Below are 17,014 nucleotides of genomic sequence, written 5' to 3'. Positions count from 1 at the left end.
CTCTGGCCTCGTTCTAAGTGATCATTTTGTTATGAAAGCAACTTATCTTTATTGAAGGCCCAAGGGGCATATATATATTACACAAGACTTGAGGTGCAAGGAAAGTAAATATAGATTAATAAGACTCCTAGATCAATACTAATACTTCCTAACAACCCCCCCCCCCCCCCTTCCTCAAATGCAAAGCGTATGCAATAGCATTGCATTTGAAGAAGTGTAATACTAAAGAAAGTTGATAATCCAAATTCGCGTCTTGGGAGTGTCATCGTACCATGAAGAGTCTTCAAAACCTGTCGAGTCAAGCCAAAGGGTTGTGAAAAGAAGATGGCACATCAGAGGAAGACACCACATCACTTGAAGATACAACATAAGTATCAATAGAAGATGGGTTGTGAAAAGAAGATGGCACATCAAGAGAATAAAGCGTTGCGCAGAAAATCATAGTCCACGACAACCGTCGGCGAAAGAAGCTCGGCGGATAAGGCATGATGGACGTAGATCGACAATGCAAAAGAAGTCTAGAAAATCCTATAGAAAACAACAAGGGCAAATAGGCCACAAAAGTTGTATAGAAATGATCAGGACCGGAGAAAGGCTGACGGACAATGATATGGTGGACTCCCATGGCATGAGAAACACAAAATATCAACCGATTTGATGGACGCAGCGAAAAATATAAAAAACTAGAGAGCTAGGAAGCATATGCTAGACGAAAATGCAAAAGCCATCGTGAAAGCAGACTGTGTAAATGAGATGCTGACAAAGGAGCAGCAAAAAGGAGCACTTGACACATGAGGGTGTAGCAATAGCAGCAGCAAGCACACACACGTTGGATGGAGGGCAGCAGCCACGTGCTAGGCATAGGCTACACATGCGAGCAGTAGGAGAGCAGCATATCTGCATGGCTTCGCACAGACTTGCAGATTGGGCAGCTCGCGCGCTGATCTTGCGGGCGGACGGATTGGAACGGCGCCATACCAGTCAACGCAGGTAAGGCCGGCACGATTGGCTTGAGCTCATGGCGTCTGAGATCCAATAAGACGACGGCGGAGAGCTCCTGCATGAGAGGTGGCTGCCGGATCCGCATGCGTTGATTGACCTGCAGACATGGAGAGCTGGGCGGCAGCGGAGATGAGCCAGACGGGCAGGGGCAGTGGCAACGCGGGGAGCAGGGACCGGCGGTGGGAGGAGTAATCAGTGCACGAGTTGCACAGATCGATCTAAGATCAGAAAAAAAATCAATTGGGAGAGGAGGACGAGTTGCGCGTCCGAGGAGAAGACCTAAACCTAGGCTCTAATACCATGTTATGCAACCAACTTATCTTTATTGAAGGCCCAAGGGGCACATATATATATATATATATATTACACAAGACTTGAGGTGCAAGGAAAGTAAACATAGACTAAAGGGCTCCTAGATCAACACTAATACTTCCTAACACATTCCTCTGATGCATTTTGGTTGACATAATATTGATCATATTGGCATTCTTGTATCCCTCTGCAGATAGTGGAAAAACTTCTTATTGCTGCAGTTGCTGATGCTGATGTTGGTGTTAGGAGTTCAGTCTTCAGGGCTCTGTACCGTAATCCAACTTTTGATGATTTCCTGGCCCAAGCTGAGATCCTGACTTCAATTTTTGTTGCCTTAAATGATGAGGTACACTGTATGACATGTTTATCAGTTACCATATAGATATGTTACCAGATGCTTTCGGCACATTTGTTAAGTTTGTTCTTATTTTTCTTCTTTTATGGAAGTACTATTATTTTGGAGCAGGGACGTTATGGAAGTAGTGTTTAAATACCACATCTTCGTTCTTGGTTATTATATCCATGCTCAGAAATATCTACATTAGGACCCGGACATTTTGTTGTTCTCTTTGCACTATTCCAGTTCACGTTCCCTTCATATATCTGTTAGTAGCAAGTACTCCCTCCGTTCCTTTATGTAAGGTGTATAATTTTGGCGCGGTAACCAAGGCACATAATTATAGAAAATTTAGAACAAGAGTACTCTGAGCTATTTCGTTGACTAGCGGCAAGTAAATCGTTTAGGCTAGGAAAGGAAGAGATACACACAATCGGGAGGGATACACTTTCCTTTTTTTCTCTAACAAAGAGAGATACATGCAATCGGGGGATAGATACTTTCCATTTTTTGGAGGGTTAAAAATGGAATTACGTGGAAATATAAGAAATGCACCTTACATTGTGAAATTTTATCAAAAAGTAAATACACATTATATAAAGGAACAGAAGGAGTAATTTGTAAACATTATGACCCCTGCTATTGCTGACATTTTTTTTCCTTTTCTCCATGATTTAGGAGTACGGTGTAAGAGAATTGGCAATTTTAGTTGCAGGCAGATTGTCTGAAAAAAACCCTGCATATGTAATGCCTGCCCTTCGTCGCTATCTTATACAGTTGCTCACCTATCTTGACCAAAGGTTTGTAGCATCTAAAATTCGTGCTGGTTTCAATTCATATTGTGTTACTACAGCCTCATGCTTCGAAATATCTTTGTTGTCTGCAGTATGGATAGCAAGTGTAGAGAGGAAAGTGCTAGATTGTTGGGCTGCTTAATTAGGAGCTGTCCACGGCTAATACTTCCTTATATTGCTCCAATTCACAAGGTTAGTAAGACATGAGATCATTTACACTGTTTCTTGTGCTAGCCTTCCCACGTCATGTTTTCTGTCAGGCGCTGGTGGCTAGACTTTGTGAAGGAACAGGACCAATGGCCAATACTGTGCTTGCTGCAGGAGTGCTTGCCACTGTTGGAGAATTGGCGAAAGTGGTATGTCTTTCTCTATCATGTGATGTTTGGTTCATTTAGCCCCTCTACTTTTACAAAAGTTCAAATTGGTCCAATCGTGTCGGGTAACAAAGGGTCCAACCAGGACTTCTGAATTGTGATAATTTATGTTCTGCGTGATAGGGTGGTTTTGCAATGAGGCAATATCTTCCTGAGCTAATGCCTCTGGTTGTGGATGCTCTTTTGGATGGAGGTTCTGTGAGCAAAAGGGAAGTTGCGGTAGCAACCCTTGGACAAGTTATTCAAAGCACAGGGTACATGCCTTTTTTGTCTTCTCATTTGTGTGCATATTGAGTTGCATATTTCAAATTGACAACATGATATCAATTCTATATCACAAGATTTTCGCTGTTAAATTTTTCTGCCTGTCCATGGAAGTTTGTTATTGCTTTGTTCTTGTTAGTGTTGTTTAGCGTTGTTATCTACTCCAAACTTGAGGTTTGAAATAGTAATAGTGACCTTAGTTTCAGAAAAAAAGTAAATGTGAGTATTCTTAGTATTTTGTGAGCAATATAATATATTTTCTCCGTCTCGGTGCATAAGGCATGCGCGTAGTTCTAGGCCATCAATTTAGGGCCAGTTCTTTTGGCAGCTTAAAAAATAAGCCGCCTTAAGCCGTCTCTCTTATTCGTTGGGGCTTCTAAACTAGTTATGTGATAACTAATTTAGAAGTCAACAAATTTAGGGGGCGGCTTATTTTTAAGCTGGGGAGATGGGGAGAGGCAGCTTATTTTTTAAGCCGCCCAAAAGAACTGGCCCTTAACTAGCTAAATATGTATTATTTGTAATAATATATATACATATATATATATATATATATATATATATATATTTAGAAATTACATTCGCATGGGGATCCAGTAATATGCTTTTGATGACATATAACACATTTTTAGTTAGTCAAATCGACGACCTAGAACTATGCGCATGCCCTATGCATCAAGACGGAGGGAGTACAATTCATGGGCCTCCGCAGCGACAGACCATGAGAAATGCGGAACCACCTTTTAGTTGTGCCCCTTTCAGCCTTGCCTATTGGTATAAAAAATTCAGCATCCAGTGGACGACCGATGACGACCTTGGTCAAATAAGCCTAGAGCTCCTCTCGATAGCTGGATTGATTCTTTATATTAACTTCCTGGCTTGTATATAAACTCCTCTCTGTTCTTAACTCTTTGTAATTATCTGGGTGTATATTCCCCTTTCTCTTGTAAATATATACTATCGGGGCCTTCCCTACAGTTTTTTGTAAAGAAAGAAGTCATGCCAATCCTAGGTTTGATGGGCCCATGGGCCAAGCCGTCCTATAAACATTTCATACATAACATCTGGTAGTTATAGAGTCATTGTGAGCCCCCCTTTTTTAAAAGCTTCACTTTCTTGGGTGGTATCTTACCCTTTGCGTTTGGTAACTACCTGCTCTGCTTCCTGCCTCGCGGGCACAGATGGCTCTCAAGTCTTGACCCTTGATAATAGTTTGCTAATATGTAAAAAAACCTCGACCAACAGGGACTATGCCCTGTGTCTTTTTAAATTAAGAAGAAACAATCAAGGCACATACCCTGCGGAGCAGAGGGCTCGAACGCTGGTGGTGGTCTGGGCACACACCCAGGTGCGAGGCGCTGGCCAACTGGTGGACGCCCAGTTAGTAATGTGGAAGATAGCTGCATTATAACGTCCAAGTACTTGTTTTCATATATGTTGTAGAGTAATTAATTTCACTATGTATGTATTGCCATGGCTTGGTCATCGCTTATATTTTCTGTTTTTTCATGGATGGTCATCAGCTATGTTATTGCTCCCTATAACGAATATCCTCCGTTGCTTGGCTTACTCTTGAAGTTGCTGAATGGTGAACTGGAATGGTCTACTAGATTGGAAGTTCTGAAGGTATTTATTTGGCTGATGCGTTGCTGTTTCATGAAAAACAATTATATTGCCCTTGTGTTATAAGGTGATATATTTTGCAGGTTTTAGGGATTATGGGTGCGTTGGACCCTCATGCACATAAGCGTAATCAACATAATTTACCTGGTCAACATAATTTACCTGGTCAACATAGAGAGGTTCTACGTCCAACAGTTGAGACTGCACAACATGTCGTTTCCATGGAAGAGACACCAACTGATTTCTGGCCATCTTTTTCGGCGTCTGAGGACTACTATTCCACGGTATGATTTTGTGTTACCTATGTTGGAAATAGGGAGGATCCTTGTATTAGTCCCTTTAACCGTAAAGTTATCAATTGCTAGGTTGCAATTAGTTCTCTCATGCGTATTCTCCGAGATCCTTCCCTTGCAAGTTATCATCAAATGGTTGTTGGCTCTCTTATCTTCGTTTTTAAGGTATAATATTTTTATTTTGAATTTTTTTCCTTCGACTATGTTTCTGCATTATCACTTTAATAATTTTTCTGTGTTCTCTGTGATACATTTGGATCTAGTCAATGGGCCTTGGCTGTGTTCCCTATTTACCAAAGGTGAGACTCAATTTCCTCTACTGTACTGCAACTCTACAAGTCCTGCGCATTTATAGTAGTCATGTTTCACCACAGTACTGTCCAGATGTGATCCACCATCTCTGGCTGACTGGAATACTCATGCATGAGGGATTTTATTTCTAGCTGATACTCGGGGCATGCATGGCCTTGAGTTGTTAGCTTTCTAAGGAACCGTAACTGATATGTCAATAACCTGTTTGTTGCATCAACTGAAGTCCTTCCACAAAACCAAATCATGAATTATGTGATTTGGAGAGTTTTAACAACAATGTCAAATTTCAAGCTTAATTGCAGGATAACCTTTTTATGTCATGAGAAAGTTGTACCTAGCAAGTTCCTTCAAACAGTATCAGTTGTTTTTTCCAAGATTTTCTGTGATCTCCATTTCTCCAGTTATTCAAATTCTTGATGGGTCCCAAAAACATTTATTGAACAGATAAAGTTTTCCTCTGGTTGAGTGAATCACAACCAGAAAGCTAAACCTTTTTTTTCCGGGGTATTCTTTAAGTTTGACCAAGTCTATAGAAAATATATATCAACATCTACAATACCAAATTAGTTCCATTATATTCATCATAAAATATATTGTTGTTCTACATATATATCAACATCTACAACACCAAATTAGTTCCATTATTTTCCGATGGCGCTGAACTAAGTGAGAGCGCAAATCCTCTAATCGTACGCTCCGGTGCTAATTACATGGCGTGCCGCTCATGCAGTACAACCCACGACCACCGCGCTAATAGCGCAATGGATTTATTTTTTGTTACCGCTGCAGCGCGCCCAACCTCCACCAGGTGGAACTATTCCCTAATCACGGTAAAAATGCTAGCAATGAATGGTAATGGAATTAAATTTCTTTACCAGATTCCATGCACTGACAACGCCAAAGTGCCCAAAGGCTCCTGCTACTAACCATGGTAACAAGAATGGCATGCATGATAAAAAAAAGGCACGACAGCCCGGTGCACATAGCTCCTGATTGCGCAGGGGCCGTGTAATGGAAATAAAATCATTACGAGGTGTCGCACACCACTCCTCGATCCTCTAATCTAACCGTAAAATAAGCTGAACACATAGTAATGTTACCAGTCCCGTGCATAATCCTTATCATGCGCTCTGGCGGTAGGTAAAGTCAACCAGACCAGCAAATCCTTTGGTTCGATGGTAAAAGGTTTCTCCGAATGTAGTAACAATCTGTAGGTAGTTATGGCTGATGCATAGGATAAGAAATTGATGGTTAACCTGATGAACACGGTGATAAACAGGTAAGTTTTTCTAGTAAAAAGTGCACGTGCACGTTCATGAGCGACGGTTTGGAACTCACATGCAGTAGCTATGTGTACATGTGACTTTCCAAACTAAGTAATATTACCATAAAATGTTAAGATCTTATAGTAATGATGCATAGCTCTTTACGGCTAGCCTAATACTACTAGCATATAGGTTTCTAGTTGATATATTTATAGTAGTAAACATGGCATATAATGGTAGTAAAAAATTAGAGCAGAGGTTTGTTTTCTATGTACCACAATGGTTTGGTTCTCTCTCCGTCTCTCTCTCTCTATCTATCTATCTATCTATCTCTCTCTCTCTATATATATAGAAATATATATATAGAAAAACCAACGACAGTCATCGGATGTCGAATGGATGTCTCAGATCCATCTTAACTGACCATGGTGGAGGGACCTATTTATACATAACTGTTAGTCAGGTTTTTTTTCATAAAATAAACAGGAAACTTCCCCACTCACGTGCGTTGAATGTGAGACATCCACTCAGGATCCGACGGATGACATTAAGTTTTTCTATTCTTGCACACTAGTCTTCCCCTATATATATATATACCTATATGTATATATATGTATGATGTTACAAAAATTAGCAATTTTCTCTGTAGACTTGGTCAAATGTAGAGAAGTTAGACTTAGGACAAAGCTAGAACTTCAAATAATTTGGAACGGAGGGAGTGTTAGGGTTGGATATAAGGCAATTGGTTTGACACTGCTATATTTTTGTGCGAAAAGATTGAATACGTGTTACAGTTGCACGGTTGTTTTTTTTTGAAATACTTCCTCTTTTGATTGAAAGGTTCTCCCTGAGCTATTCCGCGCCGTTCGTATGTGCGAGGATGGTGGTTTGAAAGAGTTCATAACGTGGAAACTTGGGACATTGGTATCTATTGTTCGACAGGTAAGATGGCCCTTCTAGTGTTACCTTTTCTCTTCATTTCATTCTTCAAAGATTTTTGTTGTTGCAATTGGTATCTAGTGTATTTCATCAGATTTACCTTTTTCAGCACATTCGGAAGTATTTACAAGACATACTCTCTCTCGTCTCTGAATTATGGACTTCCTCGTTCAGCCTTCCTGCACCAAAGCGGACTATACAGGGTCCACAGGGCTCTCCAGTAATAACACTTGACTTTTCCTCTGTTGTTATGTTCTGTTGCGCACCTACATTTTATAATTTCCATAGATGAGGCATAGTGGTATGCTTACATGGGAATGAACACAAAAGGCAGACAAACTGCATTTTTTTTCTTAAGTTGTACATTAGGCTTGATGCTCAATTTCAACCATCCCACTTATTTTGGATTAGCTATGTTGATGACTATATTCTACGGCTGGTATCATCTTTTGTCGCCACATGCTTCTGTGCGCATAGCTATTTTATGTTTTTAAAAATCATTAAGTCAGCTGATAATAGTGGAATTTCCAGGCTTACCTGCCTCTAGCTAATATGGGTATTTCCCGACAATGCATAGTTCACTGCAGTAATAATAGCTACATTATAGGCAGGTAGCAATATTGTACTCCCTCCGTCCCAAAATAAGTGTCGCAGATTTTATACTAAACTAGTACAAATTTTGTACTAGATCATCGACACTTATTTTGGGACGGAGGGAATAGTTTACTAGAAAAGAACATTTTGAGATTCTTTGAATGACATGTAAAGTCTGTAGGATGTTATATAGAGGTCGCAGTATCAGTACAATGTATTAGGTAATAAGCCAGCAGATAACATATAGACCTGCTAGATAATACTGTAACATAATTGTTTATGTCAATAGATATGAAAATAGAGGTCGGTGAATTGGTTGGAATCAGGCAAGAGAGGAACCCTTAAAAAATTAGGAAGTGCTATTCATAACTCATCATTTGCGCCCTCTTTATAGATTAAGATACAAACATATGATTACTATTTTCTTGCATGTTCATCCCTGGTTGACCACTCACTATTGCCTGGTTAAACATTCACCATGCTGTATAGTGAGTGTGTCTTGCTAACCTGCTGAAAGATCTTGTGCACCCAAACTGATTCTGTGGTTGGGTGAGTGACTATGTTTCCTGAGCGTGGTTTGTGAGAAGTCCAGTTTAAATGATATAATTTCTGTGTATTCCTATAATTATATCATGGCAATTAGAAAATTCGTGGAGCAATAGTTTTGTGATTCTGGTTTTTCATATCATGATTTTCTTAATTTTACTGTCTTGCTTCTCCAGGTTCTTCATCTTGTCGAGCAACTATGCTTAGCATTGAATGATGAGTACAGAGTGTATTTAATCCATATTTTACCAAGTTGTATTCAAGTCTTGGGTGATGCGGAACGCTGCAACGATTATTACTATGTTCCTGACATATTACACACACTTGAAGTGTTTGGCGGTTTGTGTCCAACTCCTACTTTTTTTCATGTCCTTAATTTATGTTTTGAAAATTAACATGGCACCTTTTAGGAAATTTGGATGAGCACATGCACTTGGTTGCTCCAGTGCTTGTTCGTTTATTTAAAGTGGAGCTAGTTGACATCCGACGGCGTGCTATCATTACTTTGACTAAGCTTATACCTAATGTGCAGGTCGGTTGATGTTCTAATCCAGTTTGATTTATCATACAGCAAAAAGCTGCTTCTGTGCTTTTGAATTGCTCATCATGCATCTTCGATATAACTTGTCCAGGTTGGTACTCATGTTTCGGCGTTAGTGCATCATCTGAAGCTCGTCTTGGATGGGTAAGGTTTATGGTTACAAATAATTTAATATATCTAACGTATTGGGCTTTCCTTGTACTTTTTAAGTTCTTGTTTTCGTAGCATATTTATTATCACAATATTATTTCTACTTCTAATTGATTCGTAACTGGTTATTTCTACTTTTATCAATTTAATTAATACATTTTATTTTGTGAATCTCTTTTCTTAATTTGACTGTTATTTCCCCTTATTGAGTAGAAGCAATGATGATTTACGGAAAGAAGCTGCAGAGGCGCTCTGCTCACTCGCACATGCTCTCGGAGAGGAATTTACAATTTTCATACCATCGATACGCAAACTTCTTGTGAAGCACCATTTGCGGGTATTCTGTTTTAATATTATGTATGTACCTTTTGATGTCTTTTGCCTAATTTTTCATGTTTTGCTTCTTACAGTACAAAAAGTGGGATGAGACTGAAAATCGGTTACTAAGGCGAGAACCGTTCATCTCCGATAACTTTTCAGTACAGAAGTACACACAGTGTCCACCTGATGTCATTAGTGACCCCCTTGATGATTTTGAGGGTGTTCCTTCGGAGGAAGCTGATGAAACACAGCGGCAACCAAGAAGTCATCAAGTAATACGCTTTGTTGTTCCAGCTGAGATCTTATAGATTTCTTCACTTCTATTCTCCTTCATACTAATTATTGTTTTTCGTTGCTCTTTTGACCATTTTGCCTGGCTTTTAAGACATCAGAGCTCACTCTTGCCCATAGAACCTTTGACTTTTTTGAAGATTGTTATTTCACCTGGGAAGACCTTGGTTCTTTTTCAAAAAATAAAATAAAAAATCCTAACATTCTTTTTCAGTTTTTCTGAGCAGCTACCGTGTACACACCCACTTAAGTATTCATGGTAGCCACACATATCAATATGACCACTTGGTAACCACTTACTGTGGTAGTTGCTTGACTTTGTACTAGGCTGCTGTATGTGTTTTTTGTTCTTATATTTTCTTTCTCTGTTGTAGTACTAGGTAGTAGATTGTTGTAATTGATGGTTTTGCCTCTCCGTGAAAAATGATTAACAACCTGTATTGGTCGTCTGCTCTTTCACGTAGCCCCATTTTTTTCTTGTATACTTAATTTAGACTTTTGGTTGCTGCAGGTCAACGATGTTCGATTGAGAAGTGCTGGCGAGGCTTCTCAGAGAAGTACTAGAGAAGATTGGGCTGAATGGATGAGGCACTTTAGTATTGCACTTCTCAAAGAGTCACCATCTCCAGCTCTACGCACTTGTGCAAGGCTAGCACAGCTTCAGGTACAGCAGTTGTTCTTTATAATGTGTTGATCATGCTGTGAATTATTTTCTGACATAAATATCCAGCCTTCTGTTGGACGCGAGTTGTTTGCTGCGGGTTTTGCAAGTTGCTGGGCCCAAATGACCGAATCATCCCAGGAGCAACTAGTGAGAAGTCTCAAGACAGCATTCTCATCTCAAAACATACCACCAGAAATTCTTGCAACGCTGTTGAACTTGGTAAGTTTGGTCATGGGATTTTTATATACAATTTTTACAATTCATTTGCCATGCTGTTTCTTTTATTAATTGTCCGTTTCTATAAGTAGGCAGAGTTTATGGAACATGACGAGAAGCCTCTTCCAATTGATACTAGGCTGCTTGGTGCACTTGCTGAGAAGGTTAGCTGTATTGTTGCTCTTTGTGTGTCTTTGGCAAACTATTGAGATCTTCATGAGCATGTGTGTTTTATTGAAACTTCTGAATTACTTTCAGTGTCGAGCATATGCAAAAGCCCTCCATTATAAAGAAATGGAGTTTGAAGCTGTATGTTCAAAGAAGATGGGTGCAAATCCTGTTACAGTGGTTGAATCCCTTATTCATATTAACAATCAACTACACCAGCATGAGGTTGGTCCTTGTATCATATGAAAGGATAAAGGAGTGATCTTTATAGTTTTTAAATCTTTTTTAAATTTCTACAGGCAGCTATTGGAATACTGACTTACTCACAACAGCATCTAGAAGTTCAGTTGAAGGAATCCTGGTATATGCCAGTTTACTACTACACCTATGACCCCTTTGACAAAGAATCATTTTCTTGCATTTATTATGATCCTTATTTGGCATTTTTAATTAGTGTTTTTAAACTAATGTCTTTCAATGATAAATATGGTTGAGAACTTGCTGAAATAAGACCCATCGTTTTTTTATAATTCAAGTTTCTTGTTTCAATATCTGTTTAAATTTTGTGTAATGTAGGTACGAGAAATTGCACCGTTGGGATGAGGCCCTAAGGGCATATACCATGAAGTCATCTCAAGCATCTGGCCCTTTACAACACAGCCAAAATTTGGATGCTACATTGGGTATGGTCATCATTATTTTTTTTTGCATCGTACCCTCCTTGCCGAAGACTTGTCACTTTCCAATCCAAGAAACAGTTTCCAGAATACCATTTGAAAATTCTCAGATCCTCCACTAGAGCACCCTTGTTATTGCCTTTTTTTTTCTTCGAACCGGGCTTCCCCCCTTCCCATTACTTTCATAACGGAAATACATTGTTTACCATAACATAGAGAAATAAGGAAAGAAGAGAAGCCATTTTTCTGTTCTAATGCACCCTTGTTATTGGCTTATTGTGGAAGTCATTTTCTGTTCAAATATGATTGTCCGCGGAAAAGAAAAACAGAGAAAACCACATAGGGAGTTATTTATGCCTAATAACTCATATATGAATCTTCTTTAGTATATTTAACAAATGTAACTAGCTGAGAATCATGCTTATGTTAGGGAGGATGAGGTGCCTAGCATCCTTGGCTCGGTGGGAAGATTTAAGCACATTATGCAGGGAGCAATGGACTGGTGCAGAACCGCCTGCTCGGCTGGAAATGGCTCCAATGGTTGTGGATAAATCTTCTTATCCATTTATAGATAACTTTTAACAGGTGAACTTAATTTTTCTTCTTTTTGTTTCTGTTCTTATAGGCTGCAAATGCTGCTTGGCATATGGGTGAGTGGGACCAGATGTCTGAATATGTTTCTCGTCTGGATGATGGGGACGAAAACAAGCTCCGCTCGTTGGGTAACACAACTGCTAGCGGTGATGGAAGCAGTAATGGTGCTTTCTTTAGGGCTGTTCTTTCAGTTCGTTGCAAAAAGGTAGAGTATGTTCTTATTTTGAACTCTGATCACATTCTTTCCATAGTTTGATCATAGTTTGGGATTTTTGTGTTCCTTTGCAGTATGAAGAAGCTCGTGTATATGTTGAGAGAGCTCGGCGGTGTTTGGCAACTGAACTTGCACCATTGGTATGACACATAGCCATTATATATGTTAGAGTTATAATATAAGTCATGTACCTTTTTGTATTTATCCCAATATATAAGGGGTTTCCTGCATATAGTCCATTGCCTGTACATGTATATATACTGGCATATGGCCTCATGGGAATACAAGTTGCTTATTCCTAACATGGTATTAGAGCTAGGTTAACTTTTGCACGCCGCAACTCGTGCTGTTGATCCGCCCCACGCCGCCGCTCTCTCCGCTCTCTTCTCTGGCTCGTTCCCGTCAGGCAGCAGCTCTCCTCCTCGTCCCCTCGTGCCCTGCCTCGTCCTAGTCTCCCCGCTGCTCCAGATCGGATGGGATCCATCCCAGATCGAATCGGTCCAGGACAGGGATCGAATCCGGCTCGGATCGATCCAGGACGGTGCTGCTGATAAGACTGCGGGACAACGCAGCCTGCGGGACTCCGTGAGCGAAGCAGGGAAGTTGCGCATAGGCTCAGGGTCGAATCCAGGACGGTGCTGCTGCTGATCCCCGCTGCCGCTGATCCATCCAGGACGGTGCTGCTGATTCCTGCTGCCTCTCTGCTGATCCGGCTCTTAGGACTCCAGCCGCCGCCCCAATCCCGTCTCGATCGGATCTGATTCCAGTTGCAGCGCCAGCCAGCTCTGCTCTCTTCCTCCAGTAGCAGCGCCCGCCAGCGCTGCTCTCGTCTTTCAGTTGCAGCGCCCGCCAGCCGCCGACCCGATCCCGTCCCGATCTCGATTGGATCCGGCTCGCCTTGGTACTGCTGTTTCTCTGCTGCTGCAAAAAAAAAAGTCTGCTGCCTCCGGCTATGTTGCTGTTCCTCGTTGTCCGGTGATCTTTGATGGCACTAACTACACCGAGTTCATTGGCTTCATGCGCATTCACATGCGTGGCATCCACCTATGGGGTTTTCTTTCTGGCGAGGTCTGCTGTCCGCCATGTCCGGTTCCTCCCGTGGCTCCCACTCCGCCGACCCCACCGGCTCTTCCTGCGGATGCTCCTCAGGCCACAAAGGATGCGGCTAAGCTTGCTGATGAGGCCGCTATCCGTGCTTATGATGAGAAGGTTTTGGCTTATGAGGTGGCTCTTCAGACATATCGTGGTGCTCTGTCTACTTACACCCAATGGCTTGATGATGATGCTCGTGCTGCAGCTGTTCTCACTGCTAGCGTTCTGCCTCAGTTTGCCTCTGAGTTTCTGGGCCTTCCCACTGTGTTTGAGATGTGGACTCGCCTTCGTCAGCGCTATGAGCCCCCTGGTGATGCCTTATACCTCTCTATGGTCCGTCAGGAGCATGCTCTTCAGCAGGGTGATTCTACTGTTGATGACTTCTATGCACAGAGTTCTGCTATCTGGCGCCAGCTTGATTCTCTCCTCAGTGCTGGTTGTCGCACTTGCCCCTGTTGCCAGGCTGTCTAGGCCGACTTGGAGTTTCATCGCGTCTACGAGTTCCTGTCTCAGCTCCGTAAGGAGTTTGAGCCCCGACGTGCTCAGTTGTTTGCTTGTGGCCGTATTTCTCTCATGGAGGCGCTTTCTGAGATTCGTGCTGAGGAGACTCGCTTACGTGGTGCTGGTTTGCTGGAGGTACCCTCGGTGCTCGCTGCTCGGACTTTTTCTACGCCACCTGCTACACCGACCCCTTCTCGCTCGAGTGCTCCGCCGCTCTTGCCCACTCCTTCTGGAGGCTCGGGTCGCCCCCGTCCACATTGTGACTACTGCAACAATGATGGTCATATTGAGTCCCACTCCTACACGAAGAAGAAACACTTGCGCAAGGCGCGATCATCATCTACAGCGACTTCGTCATCTACTTCGACAACTTCAACCATTGCTTTGACTGAGCAGGATATTCTGAGACTTAAGCGTCTGCTCGCTGCTTCAGGTTCTTCCTCGACGGGTACTGCTGGTTTTGTGACCGAGGCTTCCCGCACGGAGCAACCACCTTCTACACAGTCAGGTACATCCCCATGGGTTCTGGACTCTGGAGCTTCCTTTCATATGACTTCTAATTCTTCTACTTTGTCCTCTCTTCGATCGCTTGATTCTCCTGTTCATGTCCTCACCGCTGATGGTACTCCCCTTTCTGTCGTTAGTAGAGGCAATCTTACCACTCCTTATTCTGTTCATGATGTTGCTCATGTTCCTCGACTTACCATGAATTTGTTTTCCATTGGTCAACTTTCTGATTCTGGTTGTCGCGTCATCCTTGACCTTGACTCTTGTTCTGTCCAGGACCGTCGCACGCACACTCTGGTTGGGGCTGGTCCTCGCCGCCGTGATTCTGAGGGTCTTTGGGAGTTGGACTGGCTTCATGTTCCTTTCGCTGCCCACTCTATCGCCAGTTCTTCCGCTTTGGTCGCCTCAGCTACTGGTTCCTTCCAGCAGTGGCATCATCGACTTGGTCATCTGTGTGGTTCTCGTTTGTCGTCGTTAGTTCGTCGAGGTCTTCTGGGGTCTGTCTCAGGAGATGCCTCTTTAGAGTATCAGGGTTGTCGTCTTGGCAAGCAGATTCAGTTACCATATCCACATAGTCAGTCAGTGTCTAAGCGTCCTTTTGATTTAGTTCATTCCGATGTATGGGGTCCGACTCCCTTCGCTTCGAAAGGGGGTCATAAATACTATATTATTTTCATAGATGACTTCTCTCGTTACACATGGCTTTATTTCATGACTTCTCGTAGTGAGGTGTTGTCCATTTATAAACGTTTTGCTGCCATGGTTCATACTTAGTTCTCTTCTCCCATTCGTGTGTTTCGTGCTGACTCCGCTGGCGAGTATATCTCTAAGATGTTGCGTGGTGTTCTTGCTGAGCAAGGGACTCTCTCTCAATTCTCTTGTCCTGGTGCTCACACTCAGAATGGCGTGGCTGAGCGCAAGCATCGTCGTCTTCTTGAGACGGCTCGTGCATTAATGATTGCTGCCTCTCTCCCGCCTCATTTTTGGGCTGAGGCCGTCTCCACCTACACCCATCTCATCAATTTCCAGCCTTCCGCTGCTCTACAAGGTGGTGTTCCTTTCGAGCGTCTTTTTGATCGTTCTCCTGATTATTCGATGCTTCGCTTGTTTGGTTGTGTTTGCTATGTTCTTCTTGCCCCCCGCAAACGCACCAAACTGACCGCTCAGTCTGTTGAGTGTGTCTTCTTAGGCTATAGTGATGAGCATAAGGGCTATCGTTGTTGGGATCCTATCGGTCGTCGGATGCGTATCTCTCGGGATGTGACTTTTGATGAGTCTCGTCCCTTCTACCCACACCCATCTTCCTCGACTTTCTCAGTGGAGGATATCTCTTTCCTCACTTTTCCTGACACACCTATCACACCCGTCTAGCCTTTGCCAATTCGTTCCGCTCCCTCTGCTTCTCCACCTCCAGTCGATTTGTCGCCACCATCCTCCACGGTCTCCTTGTCTAGCATGTCACCGGATTCTACACCTTCATCTCCGGTGACTTCTTTGTCGCCACTCCCCGATTCTATCTTGGTGATTCCTCCTTCCATTGTTCCATCTTTTCCTCAGTGTTACACTCGACGTACACGTTCCGTGGATGCCTCTGTGGATGTGTCGTCATCCTCGTCTCAGCCTACTTATGGCTTGCGTTCTCGTCCTCGTCCGCTTGTTGATCGCTTTGGATTTTCCACCGCTGGTGCTGCAGTTCTTGAGCCCACTAATTATCATGAGGCTGTTGTTCATCCTGAATGGCAGTTTGCGATGGCAGAGGAGATTGCTGCTCTTGAACGCACTGGTACGTGGGATCTTGTTTCCCTTCCTCCCGGAGTCCGTCCCATCACTTGTAAGTGGGTCTACAAGGTTAAGACTCGCTCCGATGGTTCTCTTGAGCGTCACAAAGCTCGTCTTGTGGCTCGTGGTTTTCAGCAGGAGCATGGTCGTAATTATGACGAGACTTTTGCTCCTGTGGCTCATATGACCACTATTCGTACACTTCTTGCTGTGGCCTCTACACGCCACTGGTCTATCTCTCAGCTTGATGTTAAGAATGCTTTTCTTAATGGTGAGCTGCGTGAGGAGGTGTACATGCAGCCACCACCTGGGTACTCTGTTCCTGATGGCATGGTATGCCGTCTTCGTCGCTCTCTCTATGGCCTTAAGCAAGCCCCCGCGCCTGGTTTGAGCGTTTTGCCTCTGTGGTGACTGCTGCTGGTTTTTCACCCAGTGTTCATGATCCAGCATTGTTTATTCACCTTTCTCCTCGTGGTTGGACTCTTCTTCTTCTCTATGTTGATGACATGGTCACCACTGGGGATGACCGCGAGTATATTGCCTTTGTCAAGGCCCGCCTTAGTGAGCAGTTCCTTATGTCTGATCTTGGACCTCTTCGCTACTTTCTTGGGATTGAAGTCTCTTCTACCTCTGATGGTTTCTTT

General features: G+C 42.7%; 1 protein-coding gene across 1 annotated transcript in view; it reads left to right on the top strand.

Annotated features, from left to right (window-relative positions):
• LOC123440764 (serine/threonine-protein kinase TOR) overlaps positions 1–17,014 on the top strand; it is a 47,300-nt gene that overhangs the window by 9,602 nt on the left and 20,684 nt on the right. The window contains exons 13-37 of the mRNA XM_045117316.1: positions 1,508–1,660; positions 2,330–2,451; positions 2,538–2,637; positions 2,706–2,801; positions 2,943–3,073; positions 4,607–4,709; positions 4,790–4,990; positions 5,072–5,164; positions 5,263–5,298; positions 7,417–7,518; positions 7,625–7,735; positions 8,832–8,994; positions 9,066–9,187; positions 9,288–9,340; positions 9,560–9,683; positions 9,757–9,939; positions 10,470–10,622; positions 10,689–10,841; positions 10,931–11,002; positions 11,097–11,231; positions 11,306–11,367; positions 11,583–11,689; positions 12,114–12,223; positions 12,309–12,482; positions 12,566–12,631. Of these exons, the coding sequence (XP_044973251.1) occupies positions 1,508–1,660; positions 2,330–2,451; positions 2,538–2,637; positions 2,706–2,801; positions 2,943–3,073; positions 4,607–4,709; positions 4,790–4,990; positions 5,072–5,164; positions 5,263–5,298; positions 7,417–7,518; positions 7,625–7,735; positions 8,832–8,994; positions 9,066–9,187; positions 9,288–9,340; positions 9,560–9,683; positions 9,757–9,939; positions 10,470–10,622; positions 10,689–10,841; positions 10,931–11,002; positions 11,097–11,231; positions 11,306–11,367; positions 11,583–11,689; positions 12,114–12,223; positions 12,309–12,482; positions 12,566–12,631 (2,925 nt within the window). The remainder of the gene's footprint in view (positions 1–1,507; positions 1,661–2,329; positions 2,452–2,537; positions 2,638–2,705; positions 2,802–2,942; positions 3,074–4,606; positions 4,710–4,789; positions 4,991–5,071; positions 5,165–5,262; positions 5,299–7,416; positions 7,519–7,624; positions 7,736–8,831; positions 8,995–9,065; positions 9,188–9,287; positions 9,341–9,559; positions 9,684–9,756; positions 9,940–10,469; positions 10,623–10,688; positions 10,842–10,930; positions 11,003–11,096; positions 11,232–11,305; positions 11,368–11,582; positions 11,690–12,113; positions 12,224–12,308; positions 12,483–12,565; positions 12,632–17,014) is intronic.

Source organism: Hordeum vulgare, chromosome 1H (assembly GCF_904849725.1).
Source record: "Hordeum vulgare subsp. vulgare chromosome 1H, MorexV3_pseudomolecules_assembly, whole genome shotgun sequence".
NCBI lineage: Eukaryota > Viridiplantae > Streptophyta > Magnoliopsida > Poales > Poaceae > Hordeum > Hordeum vulgare.
Note: the sequence above shows the minus strand (reverse complement) of the source record. Positions and strands in the feature narration are given on the sequence as shown.